The 19,184-nt window shown below is 48.4% G+C and overlaps 2 protein-coding genes across 2 annotated transcripts in view; both read right to left on the bottom strand.

The window, feature by feature from the left end:
- The window catches only part of PYROXD2 (pyridine nucleotide-disulphide oxidoreductase domain 2), a 34,921-nt gene extending 21,783 nt beyond the window's left edge, over nt 1-13,138 (bottom strand). The window contains exons 1-4 of the mRNA XM_007939975.2: nt 13,012-13,138; nt 9,063-9,082; nt 6,295-6,388; nt 6,145-6,218 (exon numbers count right to left, since the gene is read on the bottom strand). Coding sequence (XP_007938166.1) covers nt 6,145-6,218; nt 6,295-6,388; nt 9,063-9,082; nt 13,012-13,138 — 315 coding nt within the window. The remainder of the gene's footprint in view (nt 1-6,144; nt 6,219-6,294; nt 6,389-9,062; nt 9,083-13,011) is intronic.
- Nucleotides 13,139-17,298: 4,160 nt separating this feature from the next.
- HPS1 (HPS1 biogenesis of lysosomal organelles complex 3 subunit 1) overlaps nt 17,299-19,184 on the bottom strand; it is a 43,373-nt gene continuing 41,487 nt past the window's right edge. The window contains exons 18-19 of the mRNA XM_007940040.1: nt 17,985-18,067; nt 17,299-17,461 (exon numbers count right to left, since the gene is read on the bottom strand). Of these exons, the coding sequence (XP_007938231.1) occupies nt 17,299-17,461; nt 17,985-18,067 (246 nt within the window). The remainder of the gene's footprint in view (nt 17,462-17,984; nt 18,068-19,184) is intronic.

Below are 19,184 nucleotides of genomic sequence, written 5' to 3'. Positions count from 1 at the left end.
AAAACTATAAAGTTCCTCAAGGAAAAACTAGGGGCAAATTTAGGGACCCTAATATATGGCATAAATGGACTATCAAGCATAACCCAAAATGCACAAACAGCAGAAGAGAAACTAGATGAATTGGACCTTCTAAAAACTAAATTTTTATGTGCTTCCAAAGACTTCTCCAAAAGAGTCAAAAGAAAACCTACAGATTGGGAAAAAATATTTGGCAATGATGTATCTGACAAGGGATTTATCTCTATAATTTATAGAAAACTCCAACACCTCAACAACAAAAAGAATGTGCAGAATACATAAATAGACACTTCACCAAAGAGGATATTCAGGTGGCCAATAAACATATGAAGAAATGCTCATGATCATTAGCCATTGTTGTTGTTGTTGTTATGTGCCATCGAGTCAGACCTGACTCATAGCGACCCTCCTTGGGTTTCTGAGGCAGCATTACTACGGAAGTAGATTGCCCCATCTTCCTTCCGAAGAGTGGCTGGTGGGTTTGAACCCCCAGCCTTCTGGTTAGCAGTCAAGTGCCTTAGGCACTATGCTACCAGAGCTCCTCATTAGCCATTAGAGAGATGCAGATCAAAACAACAATGAGATACCATCTTGCCCTAGCACTAGTAGCAAAGTTCAACAAGGCAGAAAATAACAAATGCTGGAGAGGATGTGGGGAGATTGGGACTCTCATACACTGCTGGTGGGACTATAAAATGACACAACCACTGTGGAAAGCAGTATAGTGATTCCATAAAAAGTTGGAATTAGAAATACCATTTGACCCAGCAATTCCATTACTAGGTATACATCCTAAAAAAGTGAGAGCAAGGACAAGAACAGATATATGCACACCCATGTTCATCGCAGCACTATGTACAACAGCCAAAAGATGGAATCAACCTAGGTGCCCATCAACAGAAGAATGGATAACCAAACTATGGTACATACACACAATGGAATACTATGCAACCCTAAAGAATAATGTAGAATCTGCAAAACACCACATAATGTGGATGAACTTGGAGGACATTATGCTGAATGAAATAAGTCAATCACAGAAGGACAAATATTGTATTAGTCTGTTATTGTAAAAAGTCAAGGAAAGGTTTATATATGGAAGGAAATTTTCTTTGTTGGTTACCAGGGCTGGGAGGGGAGGGGAGGGAACACTTAGATAGGTAGAGACAAGTATTGGTTTGGGTGAAGAGAAGGGCACTATACCAAATGTGAGTATTCAACACAATGGCATTGAGGAAGATGAAGACATAGAGAGGTATGGGAAATACAGACAGCAAACCTTTTGCTGTCTGAACCTTTTGCACATACAGCACTGCAATGTCAGTGAAGGAAAACATGGATATATGGGTGGATAAGTGGGTAGACAGGCTGAACTAGTAGGTATGTCTATGCAGGGGATAGTATCCCCAAGACCATGTATAGGGTTGGCAATGTTTCTACAAGTATATTTGTATATTCTGTAAGAATTCCCAGGTGCATAGTAGATCTGACAAGGGTCAAGTTTGTAGTCACTTCTTGGCCACAGCCAGCTACCCAGAGGGAGTGAGTAGTTGGACCTGTGGGCTCGGGACCATAGTCACAGGGGACATCAAGCTCAATTGGCATAACATACTATACAAAAGCATTGTTCCACATTCTACTTTGGCGAGTAGTAACTGGGATCTTAAAAGCTTGCAAATGGGCATCTAGATGAAACGATGGATCTCTCCTCATCCAGAGCAAAGAAGAATGAAGAAAACCAAAGACTTATGGAAACAATTAGCCTAAGCGACTGGTACACCATGTGATACTCAGCCTATAGGACTATAAGACCACAGGACTAGACGGTGCCCAGCTACCACCACTGTCAACTACTTGAAGGGGTATCTCTGTAGGAGATCCTGGATAGAGTGGGAGAACAACGTGGAACAAAACTCAAAATCATTAAAAAAAAAAAAGGACCAAGTTTGCTGGTCTGATGGAGTCTGGAATTGAACTCACTCCTATGGCTTCCAGCCAAACAGAAGACAAGCATATGAGCTGAACATTTACATTAGGTAGATTCACTCCTTGGTGAGATTAATCATGAGAGAATAGAAGGGCTGTGTATGCACAGGGAGACAGCTCAGGGGGCATGACTGCATGGGAGGGAAGGACACAGGGAAGAGGTAACTATGGGCAGGAAATAGGAAGAGAGCTGTTGCATTGTGGGAAATTGCAGTCAATATCATGAGACAAAGTGTATGTAAGCTGCTGTATGGGAAGTGAATTTGCTCTGTAAACTTTTACCCAAATCACAATAAAAATTAAAAAGGAAAAAAAAAAAAGCAAGCAACATATTGCACTGGGCAAATCTGCTGCAAAAGACCTCTTTAAAGTGTTAAAAAAACAAAGATGTCACTTGAGGACCAAGGTGTGCCTGACTCAAGCCATGTTAATTTCAATCGCCTCATATGCATGCAAAAGCTGGACAATGAATAAGGAGAACTGAAGAACCAATGCCTTTGAATTAGGTGTTATTGAAGAATACTAAATATACCATGGACCACTAGAAGAATGAACAAATCTGTCTTGGAAGAAGTACAGCCAGATTGCTCTTTAGAAGCATGGATGGCAAGGCTTTATCTCACATCCTTTGGACATATTATCAGGAGCCACCAGTCCCTGGAGTAGGACACCATGCTTGGTAAAGTACAGGGTCAGTGAAAGAGGAAAACCCTTGACAAGATGAACTGATCCACTGGCTGCAACAATGGGCTCAAAGCAATGATTGTGAGGATGGCAGCGGACCAGGCAGCATCTCATTCTGTTGCACGTAGGGTCACTGTAGGTCAGAACTGACTCAACAGCACCTAACAACAACAACTGCTGCAGACAGGCCCCCAGGTGGCATGAACGGCTCACGCTCAACTACTAACCTAAGGTTAGTGGCTCAAACCCACCAGTGGCGCCACAACAGAAAAGCTGGCGATCTGCTTGTGTAAGGATTACAGCCAAGAAAACCATATGGAGCAGTTCTACGCTGACACAGAGGGTCACCAGGGGTCGGAACTGACGGCAATGGCTTTGGTTTGGTTTCTGTCGCAGACAAGGACAGAAACAAGGTCTGTGAGTAGAAGTTTTAGGATAGCATAGAGAAACCAAAAAAAAAAAAAAAAACCTTTTCAATAATTATATCTGGAGTTTCCTGCAACCGAGGCCATGCCAGATGGCAGGTTCAGCGGGTGCTGGCACTCTGTGGAGGCGATTGCAAACTTTGGTGGGAGCGTGGGCTGGGAGACCTCCAGGGCCCCTTCTGTTGCTAAGATGGGGGAGTTATCTAAGTGGCAGGAGCTTCCAGCTTGGTTCCTCCAACTGAAATAGTGAGCTCTCTACCACCCAGGAGGCGCCCTCTGCCCCCTTTCCCTGAGTCTTGCATCCTATCCAGTGCCAGCAGTCGTCAGCCCTGTCTGCAGAAGCTGTGCGCTTCTTGTAACCTCCACTGCACCTCAGCCCACGCTGACACGTAATTGAGATCCAGAACGTTGGTGAGGGAGGGAAAGGAGGACAAGGGGCTGCCACCCAGAGTGAGGACAGGGCTGGCTCCTGGGAGGTGAGGGATACTGGGTGCTGATTGGTGTGGAACCAAAGTCCCTGCAAGTGCAAAAGTTCCTGCCTCCCAGCTTGGATTCCACTACTTAATGTGGAGTCAGTAAAAGCAAACTTAGTATCTAGATGGATGGAACTGAGAGGTAATTTAACTCAGTGCTCGCATTGAAAGCTGTGTACACCAAGAACCACCTGGGGAAGGAGGTCTCACTGAAGCGTCATGGGTTGGGGAGACGACTTCTGCCTCAAGGACAGGAGGAGGGAAAGTGGCAGCAAAGTCAAGCCTCAGCCTTTAGTCAGGGCTTAGTCTAATTGGGTACCTCCCATGAGTGGCAGGGACTGGCGAGCAGGAGCTAGCCACGAGCCTCTGAGTAGGCTGCCTTGTCTTTCTGGAGCCTCAGTTCTCTCAGCTGCAAAATGGAGTAGCAATCATGGCTGACAATTGCTCAGCACTTGTGCCAGGCACCGTGGTTATCAAACACAGTCTCATTAACCATCACAACAGCTCCATGTTGTTGTTGTTGTTATGTGCCATCCAGTCGGACCCCACTCATAGTGACCCCACCTTGGGTTTCTGAGGTGGTATCACTACGGAAGTAGATCGTCCAACCTTCCTTCCGAGGAGTGGCTGGTGGGTTTGAACTGCCAGCCTTCTGGTTAGCAGTCAAATGTCTTAGGCACTACTCCACCAGAGCTCCAACAGTAAAGTAGGAATCCCAAATCTATCAGGTTCCCGAGTCTGTGGTCTCAACCAATGGGTTCTCCCAGGCGGGAGCTGTGGTGAGAGCTCATGACTGATGACTGGGTCCATTGCAAACTGCAAAGTGCTGGAATCTGAGGCTGAGTGGGATGCTCTTAAGGTGCCTGACGCAGCCCACCATGGTGCTCAAGAGTAAAGAATAGGAATCAGTTAGACTTGGTTGAAATTCTCTGTCGTTTTCTACCTGTGTGAACTCTGACCTCACAAGTTCCCCCCTCATGAAATGGAGAAATTAACCGTTAGGACCTCTGGTGGCATAGTGCCTAAAGCATTTGACTGCTAACCAGAAGGCTGGAAGTTCAAACCCACCAGCCACTCCTTGGAAGGAAGGTTGGGCAATCTACTTTCATAGTGATACCTCTTCGGAAACCCAAGGAGGAGTTGCTATGAGTTGGATCTGACTCGATGCAGGCAGTGCATTTGGTTTGGTTTTGGTTTTTGTCTCATAGGGTTGGGATGAGGATCAAGCACAACAGAGCATTTAAGCTCCTAGCCCAAGGTGTGACGCTGTAAGATAGATGCTCTTTATTACTGCTTTGGAAACAGGATCTTAATGGAAAGAGCTTAACTGCCCTCCTGCGGATGCCCTCCAGGTTGTCAACGTCATGTTAAAATAAGGTGCCCCTTCTTTAGATGGGGTTACCAAGTAGAGCAGCCAAAGAGCTGTGAACAGTGGCTGGACGCCTTATCAGGTTTACACCTAGAATTTCAGCAAAGCACATGGAACTGCCTGTACAGATGGCACTGAGGGCCTTTTTCTCTAAGTTGGGTGAGGCAGAAGCAGGTAGAAGCTAAGATGGCTCAGGATGTGATAGAAGAGGCTGTGAGAGGCAGAAGGAATCTGAGAGGGCTCGGGGCAGAGTGAGGCAAAGCTACCGACAAAGGTTAAGCTGATTTAAGTAAACAAATTGGAGGCAGAGAGTTCTCAGCATTCCCTCAAAAAAGCCCAGGAGCCAGAAGAGTGAAGAGTCCCTGGGGTCTGACTTCCTGCTCAAGCTGCCCCAGAGCAGGCATCTGAAGTAACAAGATCTGAAGAGTCAAGAGGGCAGAAACGAGGCTCGCATCCTAAGGCAGCTTTGCAAACTCAAATGCCCAAGGGTCCAGGTAGATACCTATGAGGGCCAGGTAAGACTCCAGGGCAAATTGAGACAGGGCAGAGCTAGGAGTCCTTGTACCATCTGAGGGGAGAGGCCACTCAGGCCTGGCCAAGCGCTGCCCTACAGGAAGGTGGGTCTGGTGTTGACAAATCTCATTGTTCAAAAGAGGGTCTGAGTTTTATATGAAATTTCTCAATTTTTAAGATACTGGGTGGGTTTTCCTGTTTCTTTCAGTCAAACAAAAGACAGGAATATGAGTTAAACATTTACATTAGGTACATACACTCATTGGAGAGATCAGTCATGAGAGAATAGAACGGCTGTGTGTGCACAGGGAGACTGCTTGGGAGGCAGGAATGCCTGGGAGGGAAGGACACAGGGAAGAGGTAACTATGGGGAGGAAGTGGGAAGAGAGCTGTTGCATTGTGGGAAATTGCAGTACTGTCATGAGACAAAGTGTATGTAAGCTGCTGTATGGATAGTGAATTTGCTCTGTAAACTTTCACCCAAAGCACAATAAAAATAATAATAATAATAAAGATACTGGGTGGGTTGACAAAAGTCCCTCTGTAAGAATGCACCAAGGAGATCACGTGGAACAGACAGACCCTCAGGATAGAAGAAAGACCTCAGGCGTAGGGATTCACCCCAGCTGGAGAAGATGGAACTCCTCCCCTACGTTTGGGCTGAGGAGGGATCTACCTTCAGCTCCAGGTCTGTGTAAATCTGCGGCCTCAGCAGGCTGAGGAGGTAGGACGCTCGGGAGAACTTAAACCCTGAAACCAAATCAGATGAAGATGGTCGTCAGTGGTCAGCTAGTGGTCACCACCCTCACCACCCCTCGGGGCTCACCTGGAATGATCTCCTCAGTGACAGCTGCACCGCCAATCACGTGGCGCCTCTCAAAGACCACCGTGTTCACTCCCAGTCTCTGTAGGTAGGCTGCCTGGAGGAGGGGCACACAGGGCCCTCCCTTCACCCCTCTGGAAGGTTGAGATCCCTTGGGGCTGACCCAAGTCTCAGGGGTCTCACCACAGGGCCTTCATGCTGCTCCTTGGCTCATGCTGTTTACACTCTGGGAATGCTATTCCTTCTGCTTTGCCCTAAATTCCCCCCTTTTCCAGGCATCTTCTAACGTTTGTCTCAAACGCTGACTGGTCCTGCCTCTCCACTCCACAGCTAAAGGTGACTTTCCCCCTTAAGCAGCTCCTAGTGCATCTATGAACTCCTACTGCATCCCATCCTATCAACCCTGACTGCAGCATCATCTCCCCAGCAAAAGGCAGCCCAGTGAGGCTAAGCTTTTGAGTGCCCCACCGGATCATCCAGCCTCAGTTTCTCACACCTCCTTCTGCTGGTGTGGTCTCTGTATCAAATTCCCCTGGCCTCAGTTTCTTCATGTGCATAAATGGGGCTGATGATATAATACCTACTCTACCTACTTCACAGGACTGCTGTGAGGCTGAACCTAGCAGGCACCTAGATAGAGGGAGGGAGGTATGGATGGATGGATGGATGAATGAATGAATGGATAGAGAGTTGCCATCAAGCCAGTTCAATAAATGAAGCTATGGTGGTAACATAACTTAATTTTAGGGTACAAATGATGGAGGAGTTTTTATTAAATTTTCACTAGTGTTTAATGGGAAATCAATAAGTATTTGTTGAACTAAACAACTCATCAATCTATAGACCTAGAATGCCCATCCCTCCACTACCACCAACAGCAACGTGACAACAAGGACGGTGTAGTTCAGATTTTTTAATAGTTCACTTGGCAGATACTAAGTGCCAAACACTGTGAATATCATCTCAGTTAACGTACCCAACCATCCCAAAGGTAGCCACGATTCTCCCCATTTTACAGGTAATGAAACCAAGGCTCAGTATTAACCAGAGGTTAATAGCTCACCTCAGGTTTATGAAGCTGATGAGAAGTGCTGGGAACTGAACCCAGACAGTCTGAACTCAAGGTCTACACTCCTAAGGTATCCTAATGAGAAAGGAAACAGAACAGCCCTGAACGTTCTAAATGAAGGTGACCTGGCCCTCAGAGCTCAGCCATGTTATTCTCTCCAGACACCAACAATCTCACAGAACACCAGTCTCAGACAAGGTTACCCTGACCATGATCAAATGAGACAGAGCAAGGCCTCACTGCAATGTTGTCTAAGTACAAACAGCACCAAGGTCCCTGTGCCAGTCACAAAATACCAAACACCCTCCCCTTGGCCAAAATGACTAACTGCTACTTCATTACTAAGTACAACTATCCTCATACTAGTCGCCCACTCTATAAATAAGATTTATTGAGGTACACAATTCCAGGGTTGCCCTTGGTTTCTGGCAGCATCCAATCTAGAATGAACCCCTGCTTCCTTAGATCCTCCTCAAAACACTCAACCAAAGCCCAAACCCTATAATCGGTTCTTTCTAGCACCTTCTGACTCACGGCTCCCCATGGTGTGTGTTCTCTCTCACTGCAATGAGTAAAAAACCCAACGTGTTTAACTACAAGTGTGTTCCTGGTGGTCTTTGGCTGAAGGGCATTGACACTAGCCTTCCCCAGCCTAGAAACTTCCAATAATGATAAAAGCCACCCTTTGTGGAAAGCTTTATGTGCCTGGTCCTTGAATCAAATTACCTGTAACCTTCACACTCACTCTGCAAGGGTGGGTGGTGTTACTCTCATTTTGCTGCGGTTCAGAGAGGCTACTGATTTGTCTTAACCTTTTACAGATAGAAAGTGGCAGAGCTGAGTGATGAACCCATGCCTTACATTAATATAAAATCAATGTTTTAAATTACTGGTCGGTTGAGTTACAAAATTTTCCTTGCTACATCTTCAAGTAAAATTGATACTCAGGTAAAGTCTTAAGATTTAACATAAGTCCCGCAGCAACCCTACAATGCTTCGTGGAGTCCCCTATAATGGTATTCAAGAGCAGCCACTGCTTCAGGAAGATGACCCGTATTTGTTCTGTAGTCTTGAACACCCTCTAGCACATGCTCTGGCCTCCCAGGGGTACACGGAGTCAGGTTTGAGAAGCACACACTTAAGGTAACTCTCGCCCAGCTAAGCTTCAGACCGTCTGTGTTCGGGGCAGGGTCCCTGCCTCCTCTGCTACACTGGGATTCCTCTCTGTCTCTAGGGTACACCTTGGACTTCATAGCTGCTGAATGCTCCAGGCTGGTACATGGCCTGGACCCCGCTGGGGAACAGTGAGCCCCATACAAGAACTGTCCACAATGTAAAGTCAGAGGCCCCCCAAGCTCATTCCCTGATGCCAGCCTCCAGCATGTCTCTGGGACTATACCAGTTATACAATTTACCACCTTCTCGTAATCTTGTTTTGGAAAGCTCCCGACTCTCTCAGAGGCCATGTGGGATAATCTGTGTGCATTAGGGAAAGGAGAGGAAAGGGAGCCCCCAAATCCTCCCGAACTGCCTGTGCATGTACACTTGATCAGCCACCAGTCAGCACCAGAGAGAGTAGACTCTCCTGACTTTGTCCTCCCCTGTAGTGGTCACCCTGCCCTTCCTCACACCCCTCCCCAAGCGCTGAGGGCTGCATGCCCAGGGGCAGTGATGCAGGGCCAAGGGAGGAGGTGGTACTCACGGCCACCAGCCCGTTGTGTCCTGTAGTGAGACAGGAGAGAGGAGAGAGAAGCAACACCCATCAGTGCGCAGACAGACACATTCCTTGAGGAGCATGTCACCCACTCCCAGTCCCACACCGTGAAGATCTTAACAAGGCAGCAGAAACTTGGGGACTCCCCTACACTCCCACACTCTACGTACACTCAGATGTTGGATCAGGCTGCAGCTCGATGCCATGGTATACCTGGTTTGTGAGGAATCAGAGAACTCTGGGTCTTGCCCTGGCTTGAAAAAAGTTCCATCACTCTGGTATGGCCAGAGACTCCATGCTGAAGAAATACATGGTCCTGAGACAGAGCTATCCCACAATGCCTTGCACTGCCAGGGCTCCCACAATGCCTCACACTAATGGGGCTCCCATCACTCAGGAGTATGCAGGTGACTGTGTCTGGGGGAGCATCACACCTGCTTAGCAGGGAAGAGGTGACAGGAGGGTGGTCCCTAGCCCAGCATGGAGGTCACCCAATGCATTCAATAATCAGCCATGCAGATGAGCGCAGGTTGTGGGGATATTTGTTGTCAGGTATGGTTTGTTTTGCCCAAGTGTGGTTCACAGGACACAAGAGTGTGTAAGTCTTTGCTCACTTGGGTTTGTCTTGACAACCCCCAGTTTATAAAAATAAAAAGATGGACAGTTCAAAAGTCATTAAACAGCTTCACTGTGTGCTAGCCTAACTGGGGGTACAAGCTGACCGGGCAAATTTGTCTATCTTATATGTAAAGTTTTTTCCTTAACCTTTTAGGAGGGCTGCTCCCGCGCTATGGGTCCTGGATGTGGCTTGAGGACCCATGTTGAGCTCGTTGGGAGGGACTGCTTCTTCAGCTTTGGCAAACTTCAGAATCACCTGAGTAATCAGTATAAATGCTGATTCCCAGGCCCCTTTCCCAGAGAGTCTGGTTCAGCAGGTTGGAGGTGGGGACCTGGCATCTGATTTCTCACAAGGTAGACTGTGACGCAGGTGGTCTCAGACCCACAAGTGGAGAAAACAGGTTCTTGGGGTGAGCCCACCTCCTCCTTTCTTTCAGGTGGACTGAGAACAAGTTTGCAGCAGGGCTTTGATCTGGTTCATTCCAGTTTGACGACCTGCGAGAATTTGCATTTCCACCTGAGATATACTGAATCCGAATCTACATTTTAGCAAGATTCCCCAGGTAATTCTCTCAGAGCCCTGCCCGGGGATCTTGTTAAAATGAAGATACGGATTCAGTATATCTCAGGTGGAAATGCAAATTCTCAGCAGGGGTTGAACCAGAACGAAATGGTTCAAAGTCCTGGTGTGCAGGGAGGTGGAGCTGGGCCTTGTCTAACCCTTAGCACACTTTTGTCCTTGTGAGAGAAAGTCACTCTGAGTCTTTAAGATGTCAGCAGATGACCGTGTTCTCTGGGCACTAACCTGAACCCTGTGTTGACTTGGAAAAAAAAATGCTGGACTGTTAATTGGGCAGACTTTCAAAAACAGGAGAGCAGCAATGACTCACATGATAGACTTCTTCATAACTGAGCAGATTGAGTTTAACTTGTCCTCCTAGAGACTCCCAGAATTTTAGAAGTCTTTGAGCCAGCTTCTCATTAAAAAGAATCTCTAAAATGGAGTTTTCCAAACCTCTTGGGCAATGATCCAAGGAAGAAAACGCATTTTACATCATGACCTGGCACACCCCCGAGAGATCAATGGGTTTCACAGAAACAAAAGTTTCATTAACTAATACTGACTCTTACCATGTGATAAGATGCCCCAGTGGCCAACAGTTAAGCACTTGGCTGCTAATCAAAAGGTTGGCTGTTCGAACCCATTCAGGTGCCCCGTGGAAGAAATACCTAGCAACCTGCCATAAAGATTAGAAAGCCCTGTGGAAGCAGTTCTACTCTATCACTGAGGTCATTACAAGTTGAAAATCAACAAATGATGTGAGAAACACACTGATATTTTCTATTTCATTAAAAAAATGTTGACATACTATTTTTAGGTACCACTGGAAATTTTTATGAGTGTTTTTAAAATTCTGGTTGAATGGATTGCGACCTGTAGTTTAAAAAACACTGTTCTTAAATGCATAAAACACATTCAAGGCAGACAGTGCTGGGCTCACACTTGGCTTCTATGATTTACCAGCATGTGGCCCTCGGAGAGTCACTTTAACAGCCTTGAGCTTCATATGTAACTCAGAGAGGATGCTGCAGCCTCACAGTGTTGCAGGGAGGATCATCAGTAACATGTAAAGCGCTTGACCCTTAGCAGACCTGCAATATATGGCAGCCATTTGTCTTTTAATTTGCCGTTGTGTTGTTAGGTGCCGTTGTGTTGGTTCTGACTCATAGTGATTGAATATACAGAGAACACAACACCGCTGGGTCCTGTGCCATCCCCATGATCACCGCTACCTTCGAGCTCATTGTTACATCTACCGTGTCAGCCCACCCTGTTGAGGATCTATCCCTCTTTCACTGACCCTCTCCTTTCCAAGTATGATGGCCTTCTGTAGGGACTGGTCCCTCCTGATACTGTGTCCAAAGCACGAGAGGTTAAGTCTTGCCATCCTTACTTATAAGGAGCATTCTGGCTGTACTTCTTCCAAGACAAATTTGTTTGTTCTTCTGAAAGTCTAGGGTACATTTAATATTCTTTGCCAACACCATAATTCAGGCATCAATTCTGTAGAGACGAGGTTAAGTATTCAACACCCTCCTGCCTCAGTGCATTCCACCAACATGGAGCTGCCAAATCAGGGATGCAATTGAAGGCTGTATGGTGATTCCTTCTTTCAGTCCTGTCATTACCCTTCTGTATAAACCCAACTCAAACCCACTGTCATCAAGTTGATTCTGACTCACAGAGACCCCATGGGACAGAGTAGAACTGCCCCATAGGGTTTCTAAGGCTCTAAATCCTTATGGAAGCAGATGGCCCCATCTTTCTCCAGTGGAGCGGCTTACTGGTTCGAAATGCCGACCTTTTGGTTAGCAGCTGAATGCCTTACCACTGTGCCACCGGAGCTCCTTGTATAAACTCCGTTGGAAATAATGCTTATCTTTAAACTTAAGGTCCTTTGTGAGTGTGAACAGATGGCCCTGGCCCCACGGCCTCATCCGGTCACTCAGAATTTGGTCTTCTGCAGGCCACGGCCAGTCAAATGAGACAGGATCAATGCCACAGACCCCGAGTGCCCCAGATGGGCAGAAAATGGGGGCTGGCACCCTCTGTGGGCATGCAGTCAGATCTCTGGCACACGGTTCTGGTTCCTCCTAACGCCCCTGTATGAACAAGATGACCCACTTCCTCTGAGGATAAGTCATCTTGGTGGTGAAGTGGTGGCAACCACAACTCAGGTGCTTAGGGGTGGCAGGATCCTAGGGCTCTCTTTCCAACCCTATGTACCATTGATTCCAACTCATGACAACTCCATGTGTGCACAGGAGAACTGTTTCACAGGGTTTCTGTCGCTGTGACCTTTTGGAAGAAGACTGCCAGGCCTTTTTTCGGAGGTGCTTCTGCATGGGTTCGAACCAACCTTTCAGTTAGTAGTCACATGCTTAACCCTTTGTACCACCTAGGACACAAAAATGTGGCAGGAACTAGCTAATTTCACAGCAGACACATAGAAACCTCTGAGGCCATCTAGTTCTCACTTGTCTTCCTGGATGGGACAAGCCAAGGCCAAAGAGGGACAGGATTTACCCACGCTCACACAGCAAGTCAATGGCAGTGCTGGGGTTGCAGCCTGGATAACTGACTCCCACACTGGTGGGCCTTCCACCATCACTCCTCTCTGTCACCCAAACTCCTGGCCAGGTTTTGCCCAGAGGTGAAGGGAGTGTGTGGGGCTTAGGGAAGGGGCCCCTCCTGACCTCTGTGCAAGGCTACCTCTTGCCCCTCACCCCTTAGCTGTGTGGCCCAGCCCCATGTTACCTGCTCCTATCACCACTGCATCGTACTCAGGCTTCAGATGTCCCCTGGTTCCAGAGTGAGCTTGTCTCCAAGCAGGATGGGGAGAGGCAAGCAGGGCCCTGAAGAGACCTCCACCACCAGCCGCCATTTCTGCCCTGTGCTGAGCAATAAGAGACAAGGAATTTGCTTGCAGTCAGCTTTTTGTGCTGTCCTGGGCCAGGGGAGGAGCAGGAAGAGAGAAGGAACTGCAGCCAAGCTGCCGCTTGGCTCTGGGCCACAGCTAAGGAACAGAGGTTGCTCTGTGCTCCCGGCAGTCACCCAGAGGAGGTTGCCCATTAACCGGGCAGAAGTCAGAGCCTCCAGGACTCTGGAGAAAGATTATCATACTGGTAATTCAGACGGCCCTGTGCCAGGCACTATATTTCAGGCATGTTTTGGGGAGCCTCTGGTTTAATTGCAAACCAAACCAAACCAGGTGTCCCCAAGCCCATTCTGACTCCTGGCAACCCTACGGTGTCATAGCAGAACTGCACTCCATAGGGTGTACTTCCTCCATCCAAGTCAATGTAACTATCCTCTACTCAGTGGTCTACCCTACCTTCTCCATTTACCCTGGATAACCATCAAAGAATATTTCTTTTTTTTTTTTCCAAGAGTGTGAAACTCTTTTGACTTTTTTCAATACTGGTCTCATGCAATGTTTATCCTTTCGTGACTGACTGATTTCACTCAGCATAATGGCCTCTAAGTTCACCCATGTTATGGGATGTTTCACAGATTCACCATTGTTCTGTAATTCTGCATGGTCCATTGTGTGTATGTACCATGGTTTGTTGATGCATTCTTCTGATGATAGGCACTTAGGTTGTTTCCATCTTTTTTGCTATTGTGACTAGTGCTCCAATGAACATGGGTGTGCATGTATGTGTTCATGTCATGGCTCTTATTTCTCCAGGATATATACGTAGCAGTGAGATGGCTGGGTCATGTGGTATTTCTACTTCCAGCTTTTTAAGGAAGTGCCATACCATTTTCCACAGTGGTTGCACCATTTTATAGTCCCACCAGTGGTGTAGGAGGGTTCTAGTCTCTCCACATCCACAGGGTTTTCAATGGCTGATTTTTGCAAGTAAATGTCTTCCAAGGTGCCTGTGGGAGGATTCAATCGGCCAACCTTTCAGTTAGAAGCCAAGCACATCACCCAGGGGCTCCTGTTAGAGTCTCTCCATTGTACAGATAAGGAAGCTGAGGTTCGGAGAAGGCAGTGAGCAAGTGGTGTCGTCAGAACAGGTTTTGAGTCAAAAACCTTCTCCCTGCTGTGCTGTCTGCCCTCATAAAGGAACCATATGCCTGTGATGTGCTGGTGAGGCAGTGGCTGAACGGCTCCATTTCCTTATATGGCCTGATCGTGGGCCCACTGGCTGGCCCTGAGTCCGAATAGCCACTTCTCCTGATAACAGCCGTCCCACTGCCAGTTCAAGCTGGTCTGTGTGACTTGGAGTTAACATTAGCTCATTAGGAGCCTCAGGCATATTAATTTCATGGCCTCTGGGTGGAGTACAGCTACCATTTTCTGAACATTTACGTATGTTTGATGTCATCAGTCCTAACTGCACTTGCGTAGCATGTTTAAAAATGTGATGACATCATTGTATGATTGCCTGTTTGTAAACCCTATAAAAACAGCTTCCCTCAACCCCATGCCTGACCAGTCTTGGAAGGCAATTAGCCCCGCTGTTACTTTCTTTTGGCCAAAGGAATAAAAGTGCCTTTTGCCTACCTCAACTCAGCTTCTGTTATTACTTGGCTGTATACAGAGTCTTGCTGAGTAACCCCAAGCTTTGTGGTAACACAGGGGCTGGGTTGGGAGAATTCTAATATAGATTCCTGGCAGACTCTGCTGCAGCCCCCAGTCCTCCACTTGGAAGGGTGTGAACTGCATACGCCCACCAGAGGTACAGGGAGCCCACTGGGCGAACATCTCCAGGGCAACCACTTAGTATCCCTGTGGCCAGGGCCTCAGCATCACTATGAGAGGGCCACATCTGTCGCCTGTAGCCAGCCTCCAGTTTCCTAAGCTCCCACACTCCCACTTAGACTGGACTGCCAAGGAATCTGGCAGGAGCCTGAGAGAAGGCTCATTAGTAGGCAGTTCTTGAGGTCCACCTTCTTCTTTGGAAGGCCTGCACATGTCTCTCCTCTCTTGGCACCTTTCCCATTTTCCAAGAATCTTTAAGGATTAAAGATCACATCTGTAAATGTCTTCAGCTAAAGTGCAAATTTTTGGGCCTGTCTTGAATTAGGAGCCCGTTTGTTCTCTGCCCATTTGTTAGACCATTCCCCTTGTTGTAGGGAAAACGCACCCCAGGAGTTGAGGGTGTGTGTCGGGCACTGTCACCTGCCAGTGCTGCAGGCTCAAGCCTCCAACTGGGAAAGGAATGTGGGGAAGCTGGTGTTGGGATGCGGGCTGTCAAAGGGCCTTCTCCTAACTCAGACACCTCCCAGCGGGTTTACATTGGGAGCGAACCTGCCTGGTAAAACCCGATTCAGATGTTCAGCCCAGTGTTACCTACAATACTGAAGTGTTAAGAAAATTAGGTGCACTGATTCAATGAATTGGGTCACATGATGCTACTGTTAAAAATTAAGGCAAAATATTAGGCAACAAAAGGGGGTACCCAAAACCCATTTGGTGAGTTTAAAGATCTTTTTCCTCTTGCTTTTTCTCTGTTTATTTTCAAATATAATTCTTTTAATTTAAAAATGTTTTTGTTGCTGAAAATATCCTCAGCAAAACATCAATTCAATGTCTAGATAGACACGTCAATGACACTGATTACATTCATGTACACACGCTCTCACCCTCCTTTTCCAAAATGTTCCTCCCTCATTAACATCAGCTCACTGTCCCCGAAGGTTCCTATCGAACCTTTCGAGTTGCTGTTGCCAATTTGATCCCATACAGATCACTCTTAAAAGAGCACTAAATTGTTGTTTGTTTTAAAGAAGAATCCAGGGGTTGTTTTTGAGGTTTAAAGATTAATAGCTGATTGATTGTTCTTTGTGCTCTTCTGTGTTTACCATGGTTTCCGTTTTAATCCCCATGCATAAAACCACAATATTGAGGAGGACAGATCCAGTGGTGTTCCTCACTGCTACCTACCGAGGGCATTAGCCCAGGGTGTGGTTCTAGCTCCATCAGCAGCTCGGTTTTCCCTCAAGGCTGTTTCCTTAAAGAGAACAAATGGTCACCGGGACACAACCGGCATCACAAATGCATCCGGGCCTTTGGTGTGGTGGATGCCTGCTTATCCAGGTCACTTCTCTTCATCTCAGCAGCAGCCTCTGGGCCTGAGGGGGATGGATCCCTCCAGCAAACGCCCGCCCCAGTGTGCTTTTTCCCATGGACTCTGGTCCTTGTGCCCTTTCTGGGGGTAGGGACTACTGGTAAGTAAGGAGGTGCTGTGCCGCTGGGGAGTGGCTCTCAATCCAGGGCACGTTAGAATCACATGGGAAGCTTTACAAATACCAAACCCTGGGCCTGCCAGCAGACCAAGTATATCAGACTCAGGGACCAGGGCATCCAAAACTGCAGCCCTGGGGCAAAACACCAGGACCAGGTCTGATGAGAAGGAACCAGGACTTAGCAAGGGCATGTCAGCGCTAACAAAGCAGTTCAGAAGTACAAGTGGGTTTGGGCTTGATACCAGTAATAACCACCATTTATTGAGCACCTACCATGTGCCTGGTAAGCCTCACAGCTCATCTGTGGGGCAGGTGTTACCACTTTCACTGTGAGGAGACAGGCCTGGAGTCTAAGGAACTTGCCCAGAGCCACAGACCGGAAGTAGCAGAGTGGGAATACCAGCCTAGCCAATGAAGCACCCTTTGTCCAGGAGGGAAACAACTTCCTGAGGGAGCTCTTTCGCCACTGAGAATGGCAGAAAGGAGGGTGGCTTCAGACCCCTCAGGCACTGGGGACATCCTCTGGGTCTCCCGGGGTTGAACAGAGGTGGCTCTGTGTCAGCTCTAACCTTGGGGCATTGTTCTAAGGAGACATAAGGCACTCCCTGGCTTCCCTCCCCCTTTACAAGGAAGGATCTGGGGGCCTGCTGGTTACCTCCCAGGGAGGGTGGTCTAGGCAGTTTCCTAAGGAGACACTGGGGCTGTCCTGGGGACTCTGTGCCACCCTAGGATGGCTGCCCCAGGCTGACCGCAGGAGGTGGTTGCCACGGAGAACGTCTGAGCACCCGGGTGAGCCTGGAGGACTGAAGGCACAGGAGAGCTTGTGGGCCAGTCGGCCCCAGCCTAGAGTAGAGGGATGCGGGAGGACTCCCACAGACGCCGGGCCAGCTCCCCGGCCTGCTGCACCACCACGTCTGTGGGAATGACGGACAGATGGAGGGCCAGCAGCTCGTAGCACCTCACAGTCTCGGCTGGGTGGCTCTTGCTGTAATAGCACAGGAGTTTCCTGGGGGAGGACACAGGAAAGATGGGACTCAAAAGCCAGGGCAGCATTGTCCTCTCCTGACATCAGGTGAGCACCCATCCCATGCTCATCTAATCTCAGGCCCTGGCACTGGCCAGGGAAGCCTTCCCTGCCCCGAGCACTAAGACGGCAAGTCTCGGCCCCAGGACACTGTCCCTGCCTTGTGGGGTTTCACCTTGACCCTGGGGTCTGCCGAAGGCAGCAGTGTCCTAGCACAGGGATGCCACAGAGCCAGCAGGGGCATTCTCCCAGGGCCATCCGGACATTTGCAAATGCTTCCAAGACTGGGCAAGCAGGAAGATGGGCCAAAATGCAAATGAGCTTCCAACTTGCTTCCTCGCCCACGGAACGACGCACCAGGCTGTGAGGCGCCCCAAACGTACGTTTCTAGCTTGCTGGGGTGAGGCATTACTGATGGGAGTGGCTGCTCTCTAAGAGAGCTGGCACCTATCACCCAGCATGGGGTACGTCCATTGTTCCCAAAGGCCTTCTAGATCAGTGTCACCTGTAATAGTCTTCACCCAACACGCTGATAGGAACCGAGTTATCGGAAAGTACAGGCACCTCGATGATCTGCAGTTTGTAGCCCTACGGAAGGAGGGAGAAAGTTGTGAGAATGGGGAGGCTGTGGGTATGGTAGAGAGAGTGTGGCCTTGAGTCAGACACACCAGCTCAGCTCAGGTGTGTGGCTGGTGCTTGGGAAAATGAGGTGCTTCTTTTACCCTTGTGTTCTCATCTGTGAAGGGAGTAATAATCATCTTAGGAACACTAGAGAGAACGGGTATAAAGCTTCAAGAACCATGCCTGGCACGTGGTAAATCCTCAGGAAACAGCAGCTTTCATTATCCTAAGTGGACCCAGACCAGCAGCAGCATTGCTGGGGAGGCCGCCTGGAGGGTGATGCGGGGAAGTGTTGGGCGGAGCCTCTGCGATAGCAAAGTATTAGCAAAAGGCCCAAGTCTCTGCTTTGAAAGAAATGGGAATGCCTGTGGTAGAACACAGTGTGTGGCGGGGATTAACATCTGTGTCCACTGTGTGTTGGGTGCGATCATGGTGCTCCTACATGTGCTCTCACCTAACGCTCACGTGGGTGCCACACGCCTGCACTGCAGAGGAGGAAGTGCCCTTGGCAGCAGTAAGCAGCGTATCTGTGACTGCACAGGCCATGCGTGAGCGGTGTGGCCAGCATTCAAATCGGGGCCTCCCATCCCCACAGCTCCATCCATTCTATTACCCCAAGGAAACTGCCAGAGGAGCTTTCTAACACTTCTCTCACAGACACATCCTGGGTGCGTGGGAGCTGGTGCAGGAGAATGGAGGCCTGAGGGCTAGGAAAGCTTGAGTTGCTCTATCACACGAGCACTGTGGCCCAGGCCAGGGCATGTGTCCTCCCTGGTATCATTGTTTCCATCTGTCAAATGGGGCAGTGATACCCTTGCAACCATCATGGGAACTTGGCATGAGAATCAAATGAGAGAACAGCCATTAAAGACCCCGATAACTACACGCTGTGGAAAGGGTGGTGGTTACCCTGAGGGCTTGCTGCTAGAAGCAGAGAGAGAACAGGGCATGGGCAGGGAGAGAAGCAGGGATACAGGGACCAAGGGCATGGGAGCAGTAGAAGGGATGATCCTTAGAGAGCTGGAACAGAGAGCTGAGAGGACAACAGAGGAGAAAACAGAGAGAGAGAGAGAGAGAGGAGAGA

This window comes from Orycteropus afer, unplaced genomic scaffold (assembly GCF_000298275.1).
Source record: "Orycteropus afer afer isolate SDZICR_OR568_19922 unplaced genomic scaffold, OryAfe1.0 scaffold00064, whole genome shotgun sequence".
NCBI lineage: Eukaryota > Metazoa > Chordata > Mammalia > Tubulidentata > Orycteropodidae > Orycteropus > Orycteropus afer.
Note: the sequence above shows the minus strand (reverse complement) of the source record. Positions and strands in the feature narration are given on the sequence as shown.